We start from the raw sequence: 21,164 nt of genomic DNA on the forward strand, positions 1-21,164 counted from the left end.
ACATTTCAGAATTTTGATAAGTTATGTTGTTTCGTCATCAGGGTTGGTTGATCAAGTTTTCTAATGCATATTTGGCAAATAAAGTTTAAAACACATTTGAGAAAATTTGGTCATTGACCCACCAATACAAAACGGCAAAAGTCATTATTTCTTCAATTCATACATGTTCACACTATAAAAAGTAATTCCACAAGTAGATTTGATGGATAAGCACAAAAAACTTTGAAATTGTACGATAACTGTTGTTCTTCGTAATAATGTATTTAAAGTACAAATTCTGAATTTAATTAGGCATTGAAAATAGTTTTTATTAATCCTTCCGATAAGGACGCGAGACGTAATATGGGCTATTAAATTTATCGGTTTATTGAAGCTGTTCTTCTTATAGGCGAAAATATACGAGGATTTCAAACTGCAAGTGCCTACAATTCATTTTTTATTAATGATACCAATCTCGCTTCCCTTAAGGTATCAACCGCTTCCTTAGTTCCACAACACATCTAATGCCTAGATCTAATGCATCTATATTATAATAAATCACAACTAATGGAAGATTTTTATAGTGTGAACGTCAATGATATTTCCAATGCAATGATTTATCTTTCAGAACTAGAATGTCATCCATTATCAAATAATACTACGTTCAGTCTACAATGTTTTAACATGTTATTCCTAATCATCGACAAGAAGAATATCATATAGCTTATTCAGACTACAAGCTTCATCACTTAATGCTGCTGTCAAAGTTCATACATCTGTTTTTACTAAGTTTTTACATATCAAGATGTAGTTTATCAAGTGATAAAGCTTGCAATATTCAGATTAATCATAAAAAAGAACAACGTTAGTTTAAACAAAGTATGGCAGAATCTTGCTCGCTGTGATTGGAAACGTGAGTCAAATATTAGTAAAACAAACCGGAAGTACATGTGACGCTTAATATAGTGCAGATTAAGCAACATTGAGCCAATCTTATACAATCATGAAAGCGTCACAAACGTATTTTATTTCTGAATCAACACAACTTACATTTGCAGGTTGAATTGCGAAATAGGCTACACAGAAATCATATTTCTATTGTTCATATTCGTTGTCAAAGCTTATTTCACCGTATGCAAAGCAACCTTTCATTTGTATACATGAGAAAGAAGAAAAAATATTAGCATCGGGATTTCCCCGTCGTGTTCCGTCTGACGTTCACGGTGAAGTGAAAAACATCCTTAAAACTATCAAAAGGGTGCGATTTACTGTCAGGATAATCGAATCAAATGACGAAGAACTACTACGGTTAGACAACACGAGCAAGCATATGTAGAATGACAACAAGAATACTAGCAACAGGATAAGTGGCACGGAGGAAAATTAATTTAAATGAATCTATGATATTAGGATTGACAGAAAGGCAAAAGACGACACTATCGACGAGTTATCACACATAGGAAAACAGGAAAAATAAGGAAAGCAAACGAAAAAGTGGTACCAAAACTAGAAAGACATACCGTCTACGTCGTTTCTGCCGTGTCGCAACAGGTGCTGCCGATCGTCAACGGCGGAAAGTGAGTTAATTTCTGGACTCATCAGCGGTCCCATGCCACGAGAGGGGCCCGACCCGCTCCTGCCGCCGTGCAGCAAGTCGGAATTGATCATTGCATCCGAGCAGTCGGTGTACAACATTTTCGATGGTCTCGGAGGATTTTCGATAATGGGTGACGTACGCTTCATCCCGGCCGAATATTCTGTAATCGAAAAAAAAAATTGGCGTTATTTGTGAGGATTTCACGATAAATATACCTATCCTAAAATTATACTTACTTTCAGGTTTAATGTGTGGAGTTTGTACTAGCTGAATGGCATTGTTGTTAGTAGGTACTGTGTGCATTGGTGCAGCTAGATCCGGCCGCCGATGTCGTTCAACGTCTTCATCTTTACTATTCAACTGGGCGATCACCCGGGCTCGTAGTGAGGCCGCCAACCCTGGGAATATGAAAGGTTGAATCAATATAAGATATGTAGTTTACATACAGCAGAATCGATTCTATACTATTCCCCAGAAAACCCTTCCACAGAAAACCATTTCTTTGAATGTGTCGTCCCCCAGAATATGGACTATGGCTGCGTCTCATTGCCCGAATTAAATTAAAATAAACTCAAAAATAAGTGACAGTGAAAGTCAAGGCAGCGGAGGAGATGACTACGTCAGTTTAGCGGACGATGGAAGCCAACCAGCCCTTACCTTGAGGGAAGTTAAGGATGCCATCCAACAGCTAAAGACCAATAAAGCAGCTGGTAAGGATGGTATCGGAGCTAAGCTCATCAAGATGGAAAAGCTAGTCACTTGCCTGCACAAACTGATAGTCAGAATCTGGGAAACTGAACAGCTACCGGAGGAGTGGAAGGAAGGGGTTATATGCCCCATCTACAAGAAAAACGACAAGCTGGAGTGTGAGAGCGATCACCATCCTTAATGCCGCCTACAAAGTGATTTCCCAGATCATCTTCCGACGTCTGTCACCATTAGTGAATGAGTTCGTGGGAAGTTATCAAGCCGGCTTCATTGGTAGCTGCTCGACAATGGACCAGACTTCTACTGTACGGCCAATCCTTCAAAAATGCCGTGATTTCAAGTACGACAGTATAGACCGCGTAGAGCTATGGAAAATCATGTACTAGAACAGCTTTCCTGGGAAGCTTACCAGACTGATCAAAGCAACGGTGGATGGTGTGCAAAACTGTTTCGGGCGAACACTCCAGTTCGTTCGAATCACGCCGGGGACTTAGACAAGTTGATGGACTTTCGAGCCTGTTGTTATGCGGAGAACCGGGTTTAACAGCCGGAGAACGATTTTAAACAGATCCAGTCAATTTATTTGTTTCGCGGATGACATGGACATTGTCGGCCGAACATTTGCAAAGGTGGCAGAACTGTACACCCGCCTGAAACGTGAAGCAACAAAAGTTTGACTGGTGGTGAATGCATCGAAGACAAGGTACATGCTAGTGGGCGGAACCGAGCGCGACAGGGCCCGCCTGGGAAGCAGTGTTACGATCAATGGGGATACCTTCGAGGTGGTCGAGGAATTCGTTTACCTTGGATCCTTGCTAACGGCTGATAACAATGTTAGTCGTGAAATACGAAGGCACATCATCTGTGGAAGTAGGGCCTACTATGGGCTCCAGAAGAAACTGTGGTCAAAAAAGATTTGCCACCGCACCACATGCGTGTTATGTACAAGACGCTGATAAGACCGGTAGTCCTCTACGGACACGAAACATGGACAATGCTCGACTTGCAAGCAACCGGAGTATTCGAGAGACGGGTGCTTAGGACCATCTTTGGCGGTGTGCAAGAAGACTGTGTGTGGCGGCGAAGAATGAACTACGGGCTCACCCAGCTCTACGGCGAACCCAGTATCCAGAAAGTACCTAAAGCTGGAAGGGTACGATGGGCAGGGCATGTTGCAAGAATGCCGGACAGCAACCCTGCAAAAATGGTGTACGCTTCCGATCCGGCAGGTACGAGACGGCGTGGAGCGCAGCGAGCGAGGTGGGAAGACCAGGTGCAAAACGATTTGGCGAGCATGGGGCGCATTCGAGGATGGAGAGATGCGGCCTCGAACCGTGTATTGTGGCGTCAAATTGTTGATTCAGTGTTATCTGTTTAGAAGTAAACTAAATAAATGAACTGACAGTTCGAAAATTAAAAATTACCCGGTCATATGAATCACAGATGTTTTCCAATAAGACCATTAAGACGTATGTCAAATATGATTTGATATCTGTCTTTGGGATGTAAGTTTACGACCAATGACTTTACACTTGAAACATTTATTGAAGGGTAACCACTTCTTTCGATGGGATTTGTAATAGCCGAACTCTCTCAATTGATGCTCCGAACTAATTCTCCCCTTATCCCTTAAAAGCGCAAGGCGATTTTTTTTTAGAAATCGTCGGAAATATTTTAAACGTAAATAATCATTGAAATTATTAACATTTTACGTATGTTCAGTTTGTTATTTTAAAGCAACATTGGGCATTTAAGGGTTATAGAGAGTATACACTCAGTTTTTATTTCTACAACTCGGCGAAAATTCGCACTATCCCCACAAAAATGATGTTTGTTAGCTGTTTCGGGAAATTATTTGCTGATTTTCAGAAACTTTGACAGAAATCTCAGCAAAAAACATGTGTGCTGGGACTAGGCCGTGCGATTCTCAGTAAGTTTAATAATTTACTGAGATCCCGTTAAAAATGCTGATGTCAAAGTTCATATATCTAATCTAGGACTCTAACAAAAGACGGAAACACGGAAGGCGGAATCACGAAAGGCAAACTTTCTTATACTTGTAACAAAAGGCAGAATATATCATAAGGCGTAATTACAAAAGGCGGACATACGAAAGGCGGAATTTCAAAAGGCAGAATTCTGTCATTTCTTAGTTTTACACAGGCGCCTGCTTGAGGTAAAGGAGGACATATTTTATTCTTTGAAGGCTCGCAGCTGTCCGGCCCGGAAAAACGTATTCCATTTGAATCTTTTTCTCAGAACGTATTATTCCCCAAAAAGTAATTCTATTTGATTGAATTTTCGTTCGTATCACTTTTTAAATCAAACGGTTGCTCGAGATAAGGCGAAACGCGTGATGTAGCAGCGGTGGAAGTTAAAAAACAAATTGTTTATGCGGGAAGCCGCTTAGCGGTACGATTTGTCCCTAACAACAATTTAACATTATCCTAATACAGAAAACAGTAAAACTAGGACTTACGGTGGTCGAACAGTGTTGAATCCCCAAGCAGATCCAACACTTGTGGACGTTTTACTGCTTGCTGCGGAAATGCCTTTGCAGAATAATGATCTTAACATAATCGTGGTAATTTGTATGGCGGGGAAAGAAAGGAAAACCGTTTTAAAAACAACTATCCAGGGAATGGTGATGGTGCTCACCATTCTTAAACCGACATAAAGCACTTTCAAACCGATGACTTAAAAATATCAATCGATCCCTTGAAATCGTAAAAAATCGGAATGAGGGAAGGGGGGATCCCTCAAGTTAGGACCCTGCATTGACAGTGCTGAAGAATGACCCAGGATAAAAAATCACTATGATTAAATTGTTATAACACATGTTATGATTGAATTCGATGAAGTGTTGCAAGTCACCCCGCAGTAGGGGTGGCTTGCAACACCCATCATTTTGATAATATTTTCATATTTTTATTATTGTTATATGTCCGATTATATGTCTAATCACTAATATTAGGACACATTAAAAGTATCATGTACTAGTAGAATGAATAAATCCTTTTAATTCAGAATTATTGAGAGAGAAACTTGAAAAGTGTTGCAAGTCACCCCGTTTGACGGTATGCCTTTTATGATTCCGCCTAATGTGCTTTTCGCCTTTCGTGTTTCCGCCATTCGTAGGACACCCATCTAATTTTGACTGAAAAAAAGATATATGACGTTTCATATCAAGATACACGATCACGTAATAATAGCTCGTAATCTGAATACCCTATCCTATAACAGTTACATTGTTCGCAATCCCAAATGTTCGACCCCTGCTTTGACCTTGTTAAAGAGTAACTCCCTGCGATTTTTACATTGCCTCGACATGCTTGCATAATTTGTCAAACACTCTATACGAACCTTCCAGCGGTGGACTGCCGTTCATCCGTTCGTCTATCGCTTGGGAAGCCATCGGCTCCCTCCTCGTATGAGCCTGGTCCATAGAGCTCACCGCAAGACTTCGATGATACATGTCACCCATTGCCCGCATACCGGTACCAGTTTGATGTTGCGATGTCGGCGGATGATGGTGTGATCCAACCGCGACGGGTTCCTGTCTGTGCAATTGATGCTGTTGTTGTTGTTGCTGCTGCTGCTGTTGTTGTCGCTTATGCTCGTCAATGAAGTACGAATCCAGGTGTGGTTTTATGTCAGCCCGAGGGAGTGCCATATATGGCGGTTCAACCCCCGAGCGTTCTGTTGACGAAAAGGATGTTTTCTCTCCCCGTGTCGGTTGGTACACGACTGAGGTGTGCGACGTTCCTTGTGAATATTGTTGTTGAGATGCGGAATGACTTCGACTATCCACCTGCTGCTGTTGTGCAAGCCCTCCACGAGGTGAAATGGTTGCCGATGAAGATGATGACGAGGATGATGATGACTTTTTATGACTGTAGGTAGCCACTTGTGCCAGCGTGGCCAAATTACTTTGACCATGGAGATGTATGGGGGATTTATTCATATCTCTACTGTTTGGACGTGAAACTGGGCTGTAAGATGACACTTGGCCACTGTAAATAAAAAATCAAATTAGTGTCATCATTGTTTGGAATATTCCTCAAAAAAACACACTAGCCAAAATTACTCACCTGCCATTAAGAGTGGCTTCCTCCATTACCCGTATGCTAACCCGTTCCGGTCGTTGCACGTTTGTGTTTATCACAGTGTGGCCGGCTGGACCTGCCGTGCTCATGTTCACTGCGGCGTTAATGATCGACTGGTTGGAGATCTCCAGTGTTCGTTCGATTTCTCCATTTACCAAATCACCAATTGTTTTTACCGTGCTAGACGAGGACGGGGGCAACGGGTGAGTGAGTTTCTCTTGAGATAGATGGCGCCTTAGGGCCATCTTAGCCGGTGACACTTGTGTGTAATCCGGCTGAGATGATGATGATCCCGGTCGAGAGTTGTTACCTCCGGACGGATGCTGCTGCTGTAGCTGCATTTGCTGAGACTGCTGTTGTTGAGAGTTTGTTGGTACATTGATATAGCGCACGTTCGCCCCAGCAGGTGGATAATCGCCTTCCAGAGATGTGTTCGATGAACTTCGCGAATGATTTTGATTACCCATAACGGAGGGCTCGATTGGATTACGATGGTCGTAGCGAAATTGCTCCGGTGCCTTGAATTCCATTTTGCTTTCTAATGCACTTCGATGTATTAAGTGAGGATCCACAACGTTGTGATGGGATTGGCCGCTATGGGTTCCGTAGTGCATGGCCATTTGCGTTTGGCGTAGGTCCCGTTCTCGTTCTTGTTGTTGCAGGATCTGTTGATGCGTACTGTTGGCACCTGGGGAATGATGGTTGATTGGCATTGATTTCTGGTAGTACTTGGAACTCGGAGATATTTTCGTACTTTGGCTAGAACCGTGACCTTTGTACGGCGATATGGGAGACGAAGTGATGGTAGTGGTGGCATTCAGATGAAGCGCAGATGTGACAGCATTCATCAACGTTGAGAATTGGCTCGGTGGCTGAGAAGATGGACCACTGGTAGAAGGATGAGGTAGATGATGTTGGTTTCCACCACTTCGCGGGCCCATGTCGTGTAGAGAGTTGTGCATCGAACTAGGAGGAGGCGGTGGTTGACCGGATGAAAGGTATACTGTTTTCCCGTACGACGATGATGACTTCGTAGGCGATACGTGTTCTCCATGACCGAGAAGCATTGGTTGTGATGCTTCCCGCATATGATGTTGCGACGAACCTTGGTGAGGTGGGGGTTGCTGTTGTTGCGACAGTCCTCCAGCGCCGATAGTTTTCGGAGGTGCCTGTAAAACCGAAGTGATAATACTTTTCAAGCGATCCTCAAAATTAACCACCTTGTGCGAATCTTGCAGCTTGGTGCGCGATTCAGATTTTATGCTTGTTGAGCTGCCACCTGCCGGCGCGCCTACCAATTCTCCAGCAGTGGGTGGACCAGGTACATAAGTTTTGGGTATGCTTACATTGGCAGTAGAGTTTGCGCTATTGTTGCTACGGTGGTGCGACTTGCTTAGAGTTGCAGGGGCAGGCATCAACGCAGCATCAGCAGGATGAGGATGGTTAGTAAGCTGATGTGTCAATTGTGCTTGTTGATATTGTTGTTGTAGATGATGGTTTTTACTTTCCCGCTCCTTTTGATGTTTATTAGCACTGTTGGCTAGCAATTTGCCAGCTTCAATCTGTCGACCGGTTTCAAGTATCTTTTGAGCCAGTATTTCTGGGTTATTTTCTTCGATTTTCCCAATGTCCGGAATTTCGGGCCATTCTTGAGATCTTGTACGATTCTCACGAGACTTTCGTTGAGATTTCGACGATCCGGAACTATGCTTTGAGGGAGGCGGCTGTGAAACATGTACAGTAACTGAAGCAGTTTGAGACTGGGACTGAACTGAGTGGTGGACATCGCGTCTGAGTTCTTCACCACGCTGATGAAGTTGTTCTCGAGAGTTGTGTTGATCTCGATGTTGATTGTGGTGTGATGATTGTTGTAATGACTGGTCGCTTCGTTGATGTGTGATAATTGTCGTTGAAAGTGATGCAGCAGATTTTCGTTCTTCTGCGAGTTTTTCGATCACGTTCAGTTCGTTCTCCATAGAAGAAACCTGAGCATATAACTTTTTCCTTTGCGACAAAGTATTGGCAATTTCTTTGAGTACCAATTCATGCGACGTTTTAGGGGTCATTTCGACATCCTCTGTTTTGATGTATTTATCCGCTATCCTCTGCACATGCTGAATTACCAAGCGTTTCTGTTCTTGTTCAATCGATGTCACTTGATTTTGCAACTTAGCAGCCATAACTTGCAGCTCTTTATGGCGACCAACGATTTCTTTCGCTTTACATAGCAGATCGTTTTGACTGGTTGTGCTGATGCCGAGTTCATTCATTCGGGCTTTCAGGAGAGCCACACTATCGTCAATAAGGACTTTGATTTGTTTTTCCAACTGACCAGCACGATTCAGAAGACGCTGATTTCGTTCTTTTTCTCGCTCAATTTGATGCTGAACATTATCTTTATAAGAAGATTTCCGCATTGTTTCTATAGCTTTCATAAACTGAGCTTTGTACAAATCCAATAAAATTTGCAGTCCGTATGGTGTCTCGGATGGAGCGTCTGGAATATCGAGCTCTGTATGTTGCATGTCCCCTGCCAGAGAGGTGAGTAACTGATCTACACACCCGGGTGCAGGAGGTAATCGCTTCCCGATAGCTTGGTCAGACGTACTCAGCAAGGTTTCACTATGTAAAAGGTCTAGTCCATTAATTTTCAGAGCCCTACGCTGTCGACCTTTCTTTACTCGTCCTCTTCGTTTGGTAACAGCGGCCTGCGCTTCCTTCGCTGCTTGTTGGGCAGCTAACGTCACGGGATCCTTCTTGGTGGTTTTGGGTCTCGTTATCTTTTTACGTTTCTTAGTTGCAACGGGAATCCGCCCATTACGCAGCACAGGAGAGTTGTTGTTTTCTTCCTCCGATTGACTGCTTTCTTTTTCTTTACCGCTGCACCAATCTGACCATTGTTGTTTTCTATTAGCTGAACCTGCAGCTTCTGCCTCACTATCAGTAGTGCTGTCGTCATTTGTAATTGCTTTTTCACTTTTATCTTTCTTAGATCTCGATGCACGGGTATTGGTGCTTCCACTAGCTTGGTTATCATTCTCATTTCCTTTTGTCTTTAGTCGTTGGAAGTATCTTTCTAATTTGGTGCGATCGATAATGTGAAGATAGTATGAGACGGGTTTGCCGGTCCACGAAACAGATCCTTTCAGGGGCGTCATTTCACTGACATGCATGATAGTGCCTATGTCACTAAGATTGCGGTCCGTGATTCTAAAGTTTAACGGACAAAAGCTTTTTGATGACACTATTCTGGCGCCGTCTCGCAGATCGGCGAACCGTTCTTTGAGTGAATGATCCACGTTTGGACCGAAAGCGAAATTGTTCACAAAGACGATTGTTGCGGACATTATTTTCTCACGGTGTTCATCCGCTAGGAAATCTCCTTTGATGAGTTCATAGTCGCCATATTTCTTGCCGAACCACCGCATCCACATTTTGAAGGTAGCATTCATACCTTCGGCGTAACGCGACGGAACATCGGCTTTCTCTATTCCGTAGCAAATTTTAACTGGCGTCGAAGCGGCCATCTGAAGCACAACCTGTCCGACTCCAGAGCCGAGGTCAACGAACACATCTTCGGCGGAGATTTTGATCTCATCGATCATTTGGCAGATTAGGTCGAACGACGTCTCGCCGTACACTTCTGGCGAGAACGGCTCATACTGATTCAGTTTCTCCGGCTCTACAACTGCTTGATTGTAGACTTGTTGAACTATGTAACGTAGAAGACCCCTCGAGGGATACGTGAATCGTTGGCTGGAAAGGGAGGTGCCTTTCTCCTGTAAACATTGGAGAAAACAAGAAAAATATTAAACATATAATTTAATACGGAAGCCTAGTCAAATCAATTACCCTAACCCAATATTAAAGTTATGCAATATCAGCAATATCATGCTGGGGGTGACATGGTTTGATCCCAGGTCCGGTCTAGAAAATTAAATGTATTTTTTTTCAACTTATATGCGCATAAAAGTATATTCGTCCCTAGACGATTCATTGTGTTAGCGAATAGGAGCAGAAGTATTATAATGTTAGAGGAGTTGTTTCCCCATACAGTTATTTTGATGAACATTATTCAACCATAGCAAAAAGAATTTTATACAGAGTTCCCTTGGATTTTCAAAGAATATCTCGCGGAAATTCCGAAAATATTCCCGAATATTTTTTGGGAAAATTCCGAAGGATTTCTTGTGGATATTTCGTAAAATTCTGCTTGAAAATTTCGCAGTTAGTCTCGTGGAGATTCAAAAGAATTTCCTTTGGAAGCTTTAAAGACTCTTCTTAAAAATCCTACAGAATTTTCCATTGATATTCAAAATAATCCCCGAGAAAAATTTGAAGAATTTCTTGTACATTTTTCAAAGATTTTTCCGTGGAATCTCCAAAGAATTTCAAGTGGAAATAGCGAAAGGTTTTCTAGGGTTTTGTAGAAAATTTTGAAACTAAATCAATGGTCTTATGAAAAGGGTGCAGCCCAATGATGCACTGATAACATTTTATTATGCATGTATTCATTCAACACTTCAGTACTTAATCATTGTTTGGGGTCATGCTGCCAAATCAAAATTGAAAAAAAAAATCAAACTTTACAGAACAGATGTTTAAAAATAGTATTCAATCTGCCTTTACTATTTTCCACGTTTCTGCTTTACACTAGTTTACATCATCGAGTTATTCCCATAGTGGGTCTACGTGACATCTAATCTATTTTATTTGTACACAAGTGTTTGCATAATCGTGAATTCCATCACAATATTGCCTTTCCGATTAGAGATAATTCCTTGCTCACAAGAAACACTAATGAACTATTAAGAAGTAGTGCATCCACAAATTTAGGACTATCGCGCATAACAATTTACGGTCCAAAGAAGTTTAATAACTTACCCATTAGCTTAAAAACAATTTTGAATAAAATGCCATTTAAAAGTAAACTTAAGAAGCATATGATGAGGAACGTGAATAAATATCTTCTCTAAAAACGTCAACCATTTCATTTTGCATTGCTGCATGTTTTTCTGGCTCCTGCTAGTTTTTCTCCTACAGCTCAACTATGTAGTATTAAATTTAGTATAAATATTAATTTACTTGTAGCCACGAAACGTTATCACTATTGTATGTTGTAGTAACTTAGATTTAGTTTTCATTTGTGAATCGCTTCAAAGGAACCTGGTTCCACTGGGATTTCATAAAGTTTAATTAGTATTCGCCTAAATGTCTCCCGCGTTTTAGTTTTTGCCTTTCTCGTACAACAAGTTGTACCGAAAGGCTATCATTTCACTCCGAAAACGAACTTTTTTTATAAGTCTCGGAGACCCATAGTGTTATATACCAATCGACTCAGCTCGACAAGCTGTGCAAATGTCTGTCTGTCCGTGTGTATGTATGTGTGTATGTGTGTGCACAAAAGCTAAGAAAAACATTAGCAGGGTGACCACTCTAATCGACAAAATAAATTCCCGGGTTTTCCCCGGTTTTCCCGGTACGCTTTTCAAAATTTTCCCGGAAAACAATGTATTTTATTTGAACAAAGATAATAGTTTCTTGGTATATAAAATGTACAACATTATGGTTAAGTATCAATTCAATTCAGTTATTTGATAATACGCATTGAATTCTAACATTCTAATAGACTTATGACTCGCTGTAAAAGACTTCAAGTTCTAACTGCTGTTTTGTTCGAAAAGCTTTTGAGATATTGATTGCACTCTAGAAGCTATGTAGCAGGAAAATAATGAAAAGCGCAATACTGGCACAACTCAAAATACTTTTTTTTATGTCTTTATTAAGGAGACTTTCAGCCCGAGGCTGACTCGTCTCCGGCTAAATACTTAATTTTTGAAATTTTGATTGCAAAACACAGAAAACAGTATAAAGTAACACTTAACGAAGACCCAGGAAATTCATTACTCGGTAGATCTTATAGTTTTGCAGTATGTATGCCGAATAGTTTTTCTGGCCCAAAAATTTCGCTTGGTCGAAATGCTCATTTAGCCAAATGAGTTTATATTTCTGTACATATGACGATATGGGAAATGACATTTTCAGCCTTTTGGTCCGTTTGGCCTAACGACATTTTCGGAGAAATGATCTGTTGGGGAAAGCAACTTTTTCATCCAAATTATCAGTTCGTGGTTCGTTTGACCACTTCACCCGTATGTCGCTTTTGGCTAAATGACTTTTTCGGTCAAACCGTTTTCGACCTTATAACCGTTTCGCCCTAATGGAAGTTGTCTAGATAACTCTTGCCTTAACTTGATATTCGGTCAAGTGGCATTTGAAAAAAGGATTTCCACCGAATGACATTCGCCAATCGACGAGAAGGACCGAAAGTCTACAAACCCTCATGGTCGACATTTTTGGCCATATTACTTGTTCAGCAAGTGACATTTTCTGTGGAAATTCCGAAGAATATCTGAACCATTTTCCTTAAAAAACAATTTCCCGTGAAAATAAAAAAAAATCTCCGTGTAAACATTAGAGTATTTTCCATCAAAAATCCGAAAAGCTTAGAATATTTTCCTAGGGATTAGATTTATCCGGCGAAAATAAAAAAATCTTCTGTTAATGTCTTAAATATTCTGAAAAATCTTTAGGTAATAAGCGCAATAGAAAAAATCGCCACGGCGCTTTACACCGCCGGTGGCTAGATGGTATTCGTAAGTTGTGTAGTCCAGCTGCAATTTACTGTTTTTGGATGTTTCTGCATACATTTTTGCATATAAGCTTCCAACGAGTTTAGCACCGCCCAAACGTTGACCGATTTGGCTGAAATTTTGTCCAGAGCATCAGGGCATCAAATAGAACAGAATAAGAGGACGGCCCATCAAAAAAATTGAAAAAAGTTTTTCCCATACTAATTTGAGCCACCCTACGCCCCACTCTATTATACAGTCGCCTCTCCACATCTCGATATTGAAGGGACCATTGAGATAGGGAGAGATCAAGGAATGGAAGGGAAATTGAAATGAGTACTAGATCAAAAAAAAAAGCTAGTTGCTAAGAAAAACGACAACAAAACAAATGTCTTTTTGTGTTGTTGTTGTGTTTGTTATTGTCCAAAGATGGTCTAGAAGCCTAAAAATTTATACAATTATCGACAAAAGAAGAGTGAATCCTGAACAAAATATGATCAGAACACATCGAGATAGAGAGATATCGAGATAGGGAGGTTATCGAGATATAGAAAGCCCAAATGTATGTAGATTGAAGGGACTAAGGAAACCATCGATATAGGGAGAGATATCGAGATATAGAACATTGAGATGTAGAGAGTCGACTGTACTTTAAATTTAAAAAATCCGACCAATTCATTCAGTATCTTTTCTAAACGCAATCCATTTCTCAAGCCAACACATCCACACGCTCCTCTAATCTGAGAGTGTACTATACACATGTGGAAGTGTTGGCTTGAGAAATGGATTGCGAGTGATTTTACTATGCGTCCAATTTGGGAATCTCGAGCTAATTCAGTAGCCGCTAGGTTGCGAAGGCCGACGGAGGTCCTTCGTAGTTTAGTTGGTTAAAGCACCAGGCTAGCGTACTGTAGGGTCATGGGTTCGAGTCCCATCGAAGGGAAAGTGGTTACCTTCAATACATTTTTCAAATCAATATCTTCCATATCACATAATGTACATATTCACATATGAGTTTTCACAACTGTGTAAACATTCTGTTTCAAATTTGATATTTTTTTCGTTTACTTTTTTTTATAAAATCAAAAATCCAGCCCCCGGAGTCAAAAGATGCCCCTCACGACGGTAGGTTTGTCTTAGTTAACGGGTTGCCAATGTGGTATGTAGTAACGAAAGGGTGGTATATCTGAATTGGACGCCAGAAACAAGCTTTTTCGCTCTATCGAACCGGAAGCAGAAATTGAAGAAACAGAAGTGGGAGCCATATGATCACCAAGCCCGTTTACACATTTGATTCGGTTGATCATAATAGGTACAAATGATTTTTATTTTGAACTTTTCACAACAGGCAATACAAAAATAATGACTTTATTGACCATTTTCTGAGAAATAGTGACTTTAGTGACTTTTGGATGCAAATAGTGGCTTTTAGTGACTAGACTGAAAATAGTGACCAAGTCACTAAAAAGTGACTCGCTACCAGGCCTGAAACATTCATTTTTTGAAATAAAACCATGTACTAATTGAGTTTTGGTCAGAATGGCAGAACAATGCTTTTTGACAATTCAATGCTTAAAGAATGCAAAATAGATGCTATAAGTTGTAGCTTCCACCAGTATCGTATAACCCAATGATAGTTATTGGCCGCTGTTTGAAGTATTTCTAAAAATAAATAAAATCAAACCAATAAAACGGGATCAGTACAAAAAGCCGAACCACAGAAGGCCGAATCACAAAAGGCCGAAAATGTTCTAGCATACCACAAAAGGCCGAACCACGAAAGGCTGAATAACACAAAAGGCCGAATCATTACAAAAGTTTCAATCTTTCAACCAAGAATACTCACAAATTTACGTTTACTTTTATTATGCTGCCCCATTAAGAAAACTTGTCCACGTGTTTTGCAACTACTAGCAGCGATCTAATCAATCTTATTCAGTTGAGGTATTTAACGTCAGTTCAACGTCGAAGCTCAATCTTTACATTGGAAGATCAATCTTCATTGCAGAAATGAAAGGATGAACATAACTGAACACTGTATACGTATAAATATTAGCACTTTAAAATAACGGAGTAATCCAAGAGCTCTCTTTTTTCTTCCTTTGGTGATGTAGTAATCATTATCAGTAGTATTGGGAAAAGTTAAATTCCTAAATCTTATGCAAGAGCCCAAGTTAACTTCCACCGGATTCATGGCTCACAGAATCGAATTGCCGATTTGCATCAATGTAGAAGTTGTGCGCTTCATGGCGCATGGTTGTGCTAATGATGCGCACTACTCATGATCTGATTGCGACATCAGAAGCTAAACAAAATCGAAATTTCAAATTATTATGCTTTTAACTAAAAGCTGTATAACTTACGGTAACGCGGTGTTCCTAAATGTATTTCATTTTCTTCCAATTTAAGAGAAACTGACTTCACAAGACTTCACTGAGAAATCACAAAATAATCCGAATATTCTAAATTATATTAAGTATTTGAATAAAAAAAGTTTGATTTAAATCGGCAGACCAACAAAGTGGACCGGAGCGAGCGCGCGCTTGCTCCGGTCCACTTTGTTGGTCTTTTGATTTCATTCGGCCTTATGTGATTTCGGCCTTTTGTAGTTTCGGCCTTTTGTAATTCGGCCATTCGTGATTCGGCCTTTCGTAGTAGACCCAAAAAAACACACGTATTTAAATAAAAGTTTCTTTGCTAAAAACAGTATTTTCTAAGAGTAGAATAAAATGAAATACGTATTCAAACTTACCAACGCCGTCACGCTGTCGATTGCTTTATTGAAACGATCGCACAGAGTCTTCAGCGCGTCGTAATCTCCCGTGTCGATCTCGTTCAGGTTGATTTCTTCTATGGCGGATTTGATCTCCGGCATGTCTTCGCACACCCAGCGCACATTCTCGATGAGCTCACTTCCGCCGTTGTCGCTTCCTCCGCCAATCGAGAAAGGCCAATTGTATAGGAAAGGTTCCGCTCCAGCCGGGGACTGAAGCTTAAGCTCTTTATAGTTGGGGGTTGCCATTTTATTTGCACTTTTGTTTTCTTACACACTTTTATCACTTAATAACACTAAGCCAATTTTTCATGAGTCACTTTATACGATTTCACTTTATTCCGAAGGCAACCTATTCCCAGATATAAGTAACATATTGAATCTGAAAATAGAAAAATAGAGAAACGCAATCGATTAGGGCGATATTTCAGTAGCATAACAGAATAAGACGATAATATTATGTGAAACCACAACAATCCTAGCATTATTGCCTGGCATGCATTTGGAGCCGGTCAACAACCTTGATTTGCCATTCGTCGGGCTGCTTATGCACCTATATAACAGAAAAGACAAACTAGCAGCACCAGCGACCACCGTTCTTGTTTCTGTTGGCAATGATTGGATTGGACGACGACGGTCGCGCGTTCCCATATTGCATTGCTGCTGTCCGCCAAACAGTGCTGGTTTTCTATCATAGCAGGATGTCTGGATCTAGTATTGAATGCATATCGTATGTATGTCGCTTTGGGTGTACAAAATGGCACGTGTTTCAGGTTTCACGGCATCGGCATCACGAGATTTTTAAATAAGAATAAAATCATGTCGACTGGTTTGAAAAAGAGATATGGTTGTAATTATATTTGCATCAATCAGAGGCATACATTCAGCGTCGAGCATAAAGGAGGAAAATTAACTGGTAGGATAATGGAACATGTAATCATCCTTATAAACTTGGTAACATTAAAAACACTTTCTTGAGGATTTTGAATAATTCTTCAATTAAAACTTGTTTAACTTTACTCATAAACTGAGGTTGCAATAAGGGAATTTCCTGGATACTTGCTTAAAATTGGTTTAGTGGTAAGTTACAGCGTTAAATCAACATTATCAACATTAGATATCACCCTGCTGTTTATTATTCATTAAAAATGCTACGCCATTAGCAATGTAATACTTATGCATCTACTTAGAAAGGATTGGAACTCATCAATGAATATCCTTGATACCAATAAACATATTATGTCAACTATTTCTCGCGACTCGGGCGTACATGACAAGTATTGAAAGGAAGTCGAGTCAAGTACGAGACACTGAAGACGGCCTCACTGTTGAGTATCTGTTAAAGTTACAATCGAGTGGTGGAATTAAATGGAATTAAACGGAATTAAACGGCCTCGTCCTATGACAAAAGAAAACATTCCACTAAAAGCTCAAAAAATATTTCTTATTGAAAGGGAATTTCCGGCTAAAGCAAGCGTGTCCTGATTCAGACTCCTGAAGAAACATGACATGTGTTTGAAATAAGCTGAAATAAAATCATATGAGGGATTTAGATTTGGAGAAAAACGCATGCACAGCATAGCTTATTTACGGTGTACACTGACCCCACATATATGGGTCACTTTGTAACAATTATTAGTCACTCCATTTTGCATGTTGATCGAATGGAAACGACCCATATTAGTGTGTGACCCATGATTGTGGGGTCAGTGTACGTCGTAGATCGGACACTAGTGATACTCATGTTTTTCTTTTGAAATCCCTATCCAGATTGCTATAAGAAATAAGGTGGGCGTGATCCTTGATTTCAATCTAGGATAAAAATCACAAAAGCATGAGGATTACTTCTCCTGGCCATGTCAATTTTCACCGTAACTTTGGAGTGGAAGGAAGTGTGGATGTAGTACCCACTAATGAGAGGCCTTCGATTCAGCGACACCCTCATAAGTACCACGGAGTTGGATATTGGGGAAGGTATTCGTTGGGTCACGATTTGCCTGTAGCTGATAATGTGACCATGGTAGATCTTACACCGTTTCACACCATGCAAATACCCAGCGTTACGAGAAGATTTGGGAAAAAACGCTTGCATTCATTCTTCGGAATCAATGGAACAACATATTTAGAATTCGAAATTTTACGAGAATCCGACAGCCGGGATGATCTCGGTAATAATTTCGACGAATCATGGTAAAAAATGTTCCGAGATTTCGGTAAACTTTACTGAGTCATCGGTAATCGTTACCGAGATCTCGGTAAAAAAGTCAACTTTTCAGTTGTTATTCTGCTTCCGTCGATCGTGGACGTGTAGCAGCAGACTGGTTTCGGACTGCGGTAACCGTTATAGGTACCAATCACTTTAGATTATTTCATTTTGTCTGCTTGTTGCTTCGCTTTTCTTTGTTGCGGAAGAGTACGAAATGATACAGAATACGGTTCAATTTCGTTTCCCTGTTTCTGCTCCCCGGCCAAACTGGGTTGAGATCGCCGGGTTTGTGCGGCAATTAGATGTGGATGTATCGTCTATGGAAACAGTTTACAAATCAGCAATGGACAGATCATTGTTTGTAAAGTTTGTCACACTGGACGCAATGCAGGACGCATTAGAGAAAAATGTGGAACCAAGGAAATTTTGTTATTCTAGTGGAAAGACAGTTGAAGTGAATATGGTGATAGCAGGCAGTAATGTTCACTACATCCGTGTTTTCGACTTACCCCCGGAATTACCGGATAGTGAATTATTGTCACGTCTTGTGGAATACGGAAAAGCAGAGCGTGTGATCCGCGAAAGATTTCCGCCCAATTTAGGATTGGACCACATGTTTACTGGTGTGCGAGGGGTATATCTGGATGTTCAGAAGGAAGTTCCATCGTCGCTGAAAATACTTAATTGGACCGGCAGAATCTATTATCAGGAGCTTCGAAATAAAGGTTTCGTGTGTCGAGAAGAAGGCCATCGGAAGGACTTGTGCCCTCAATGGAACAATAGAAGCCGGACAGACCAGGATCATGGCAAGCAAGTAGAAAAGAGCAGAGAGGGACAAAACAAAACATATTCCGGAGTAGTGATCGGATTTCAACCTACAGCACCGGAGCAATCGTCAGTGGAAATAATAGAAAATGAGGTAATCGAAGAGGATGCAGTAGTGTTAGACACTGAGTCGACGGCAACAAAACTAACGGAAACTATGTCCATCCCCGAATCTATGATCGAACGCGAGAAGTTGGCGGAAACAATGAGTTTCAAAAATAAAACTGATCGGATCTGGTTTGTAAAGAAAGGAGTAATAGGGTACACGGACTGTGTAAGCGCATTGAGGAAGGAGGATGAAAAAAAACAACTATGATTGGGTAGTCAGCGACGAGATCAAACTACGGTAGGACCCACAGACCGTTCGCCACCGAAGAAAACCTCCCGTATGAATGCTTCTCACAGCACATCCGAAACAACTTCAGAATAGAATTGAATTGTTCATAAGCTTTTGGCTCCGTAGAGTTTTGTATAAAACAAATGAGCCTGTTAAATAAACGCAATGACTAAAAAAAAGTCAACTTTGCCGAATTTCGATAAAATTATTAGGAAATTTCGGTAAGCACTCTCCGTTTTTTTTTGACAATTTTTAAAAACCTTATTTTTAATGGATCATATTTCGGAAAGTTTTGAAGCTACAAATAACTTTTTATGCATTTTGAAGAGAATTTTTCAATTTTTTTAGGATAAATCTCGCGTGATTTTTGAAAACGTCGTAAGTCCAAAAGAGAGGCTCTCTTTGTTTACTTTCTCTTTCGATTATTACAAAGCCATGCTAACATTTACATTGGATTTTCCAGCACTGATCTGAAGAAAATAGCTTTGTCTAGTATGCTGAGGTGAAAATATTGCAACAAATTTTAAACTAGCATAGATATTAGCAAAAGAGAGCGTAATGAAAGAGAGTCTCTCATTTGGACTTACGACGTTTTCAAAAATCACGCGAGAAATATTGATTTTGAGCAGAAGTGTTGCCAATTATGTTGTTTTTGCATTTAAAATGCAAAATTGTCCTTTTCGGCCAATGAGTATATTTTTATTTGGAAAAGGATCGTGTTCTCCACATAATTTTACTTAAAAAACACTCAAACACAAACACTTATCAATTACATGAGATTTTGCAATGCTTACCTAACCTTTACCCCTTTGATAGAGTGTTTTTATAGAATTACCGAGAATACAAACACCCAACCATGGGGGGTCCCGTAGCGTTGTTGGATACATGTTCGCCTTATAAGCAGACGATCATGGGTTCGATTCTCAGCCCCTCCACCAAACCCTTGTTAGTCGCCGGAGGTGCAGCCCGAATGGTGGCGTTTCGGAGTACGCGGTACCAACACGGCTACCCGATGACGACTGACAAATTGTTTTTCTCGGAGGAATTCTTCCAACGTACCCGAATAAATGACAACCGAACAAAGCAACGAGCAATTGTATTCACGATATGGACAAATGGACACTATGGACTCTCGATGAGATGGATCCGGCAATGAAAACAATAACGAATGTCTTAAAATAGATTCTGCACAGCAGAGTACCACAGTAGATCACGGCATAAGGGATAAGAAACACAGAGTGCCTACCAAATAAAGATAGGAATAAAAAAAACACCCAACCGGTGATTATTAGATTTTCTAATAATTATGTATAAGAATCTACCAAAACCGCTATAAGAACTGGGCATATGCGAAAATGATAGATTATGCAAATTATGTATGAGACCTTACAATTTTGCAAGCTTCTCTTACAATATTTTTTTGTGGGCTTACATTTTTTTTGTATGAGAATTTCAACAATTTCGCATATACCAATTAATTATACAGGTTTTGGTAGGTTCTTAAACAGAATTATTAAATAATCTAACAGTTGCTGGTTGTGTAAAAATATTGTTTTCATAAAATAAATTGTAAAAAATGTAACATGATAATATATATTGATCAGCAATTTCAGAGCTTGCTGAAAGTCAGTACCCAAGTTAGCATTTATGCTTTTATAACGGTCGTGAGAACTAGAACTTGCTCTACATGACTTCTATAACACCAGCAAAAAACCAACACAGGGTGTCTACTTATCTGTAAAAACAATTCCCCGATTTGTCCAGGTGTTTTACATTAATTTCCAGGCAAAAACAAACGTGCCATATATAGATTTTAGCAGCAAAATAAGGCCGATACAAATATTTAAAATCTATTTTGTCTCCCCCCTCGGATTTTTTTGCCAAAAAATAATATTTTTAGGGGGCAACAAAATAAAATTCGAATAATTTTGAGGATTTTCAAAACATTCTTTAACAAATCCGAGGAGTTTTTTGATTTTTTTTCATTTTTATATTTATTTT

The 21,164-nt window shown here is 40.1% G+C and overlaps 1 protein-coding gene across 9 annotated transcripts in view; it reads right to left on the reverse strand.

Annotated features, from left to right (window-relative positions):
• The window catches only part of LOC134219888 (histone-lysine N-methyltransferase, H3 lysine-79 specific), a 69,009-nt gene that overhangs the window by 12,233 nt on the left and 35,612 nt on the right, over positions 1-21,164 (reverse strand). For 6 of the 9 annotated variants that reach the window (XR_009981699.1, XR_009981698.1, XR_009981697.1 and 3 more), the window contains exons 3-7: positions 15,775-16,177; positions 6,376-10,169; positions 5,648-6,297; positions 1,813-1,974; positions 1,500-1,736 (exon numbers count right to left, since the gene is read on the reverse strand). Coding sequence is in view for 6 of the 9 variants with exons in the window: in XM_062698779.1 (XP_062554763.1) it covers positions 1,500-1,736; positions 1,813-1,974; positions 5,648-6,297; positions 6,376-10,169; positions 15,775-16,044 (5,113 nt within the window). In the remaining 3 variants the exon portion in view is untranslated. The remainder of the gene's footprint in view (positions 1-1,499; positions 1,737-1,812; positions 1,975-5,647; positions 6,298-6,375; positions 10,170-15,774; positions 16,178-21,164) is intronic. The other 3 variants (XM_062698784.1, XM_062698782.1, XM_062698783.1) reach the window with 3 other exon arrangements.

This window comes from Armigeres subalbatus, chromosome 3 (genome assembly GCF_024139115.2).
Source record: "Armigeres subalbatus isolate Guangzhou_Male chromosome 3, GZ_Asu_2, whole genome shotgun sequence".
Lineage (NCBI taxonomy): Eukaryota > Metazoa > Arthropoda > Insecta > Diptera > Culicidae > Armigeres > Armigeres subalbatus.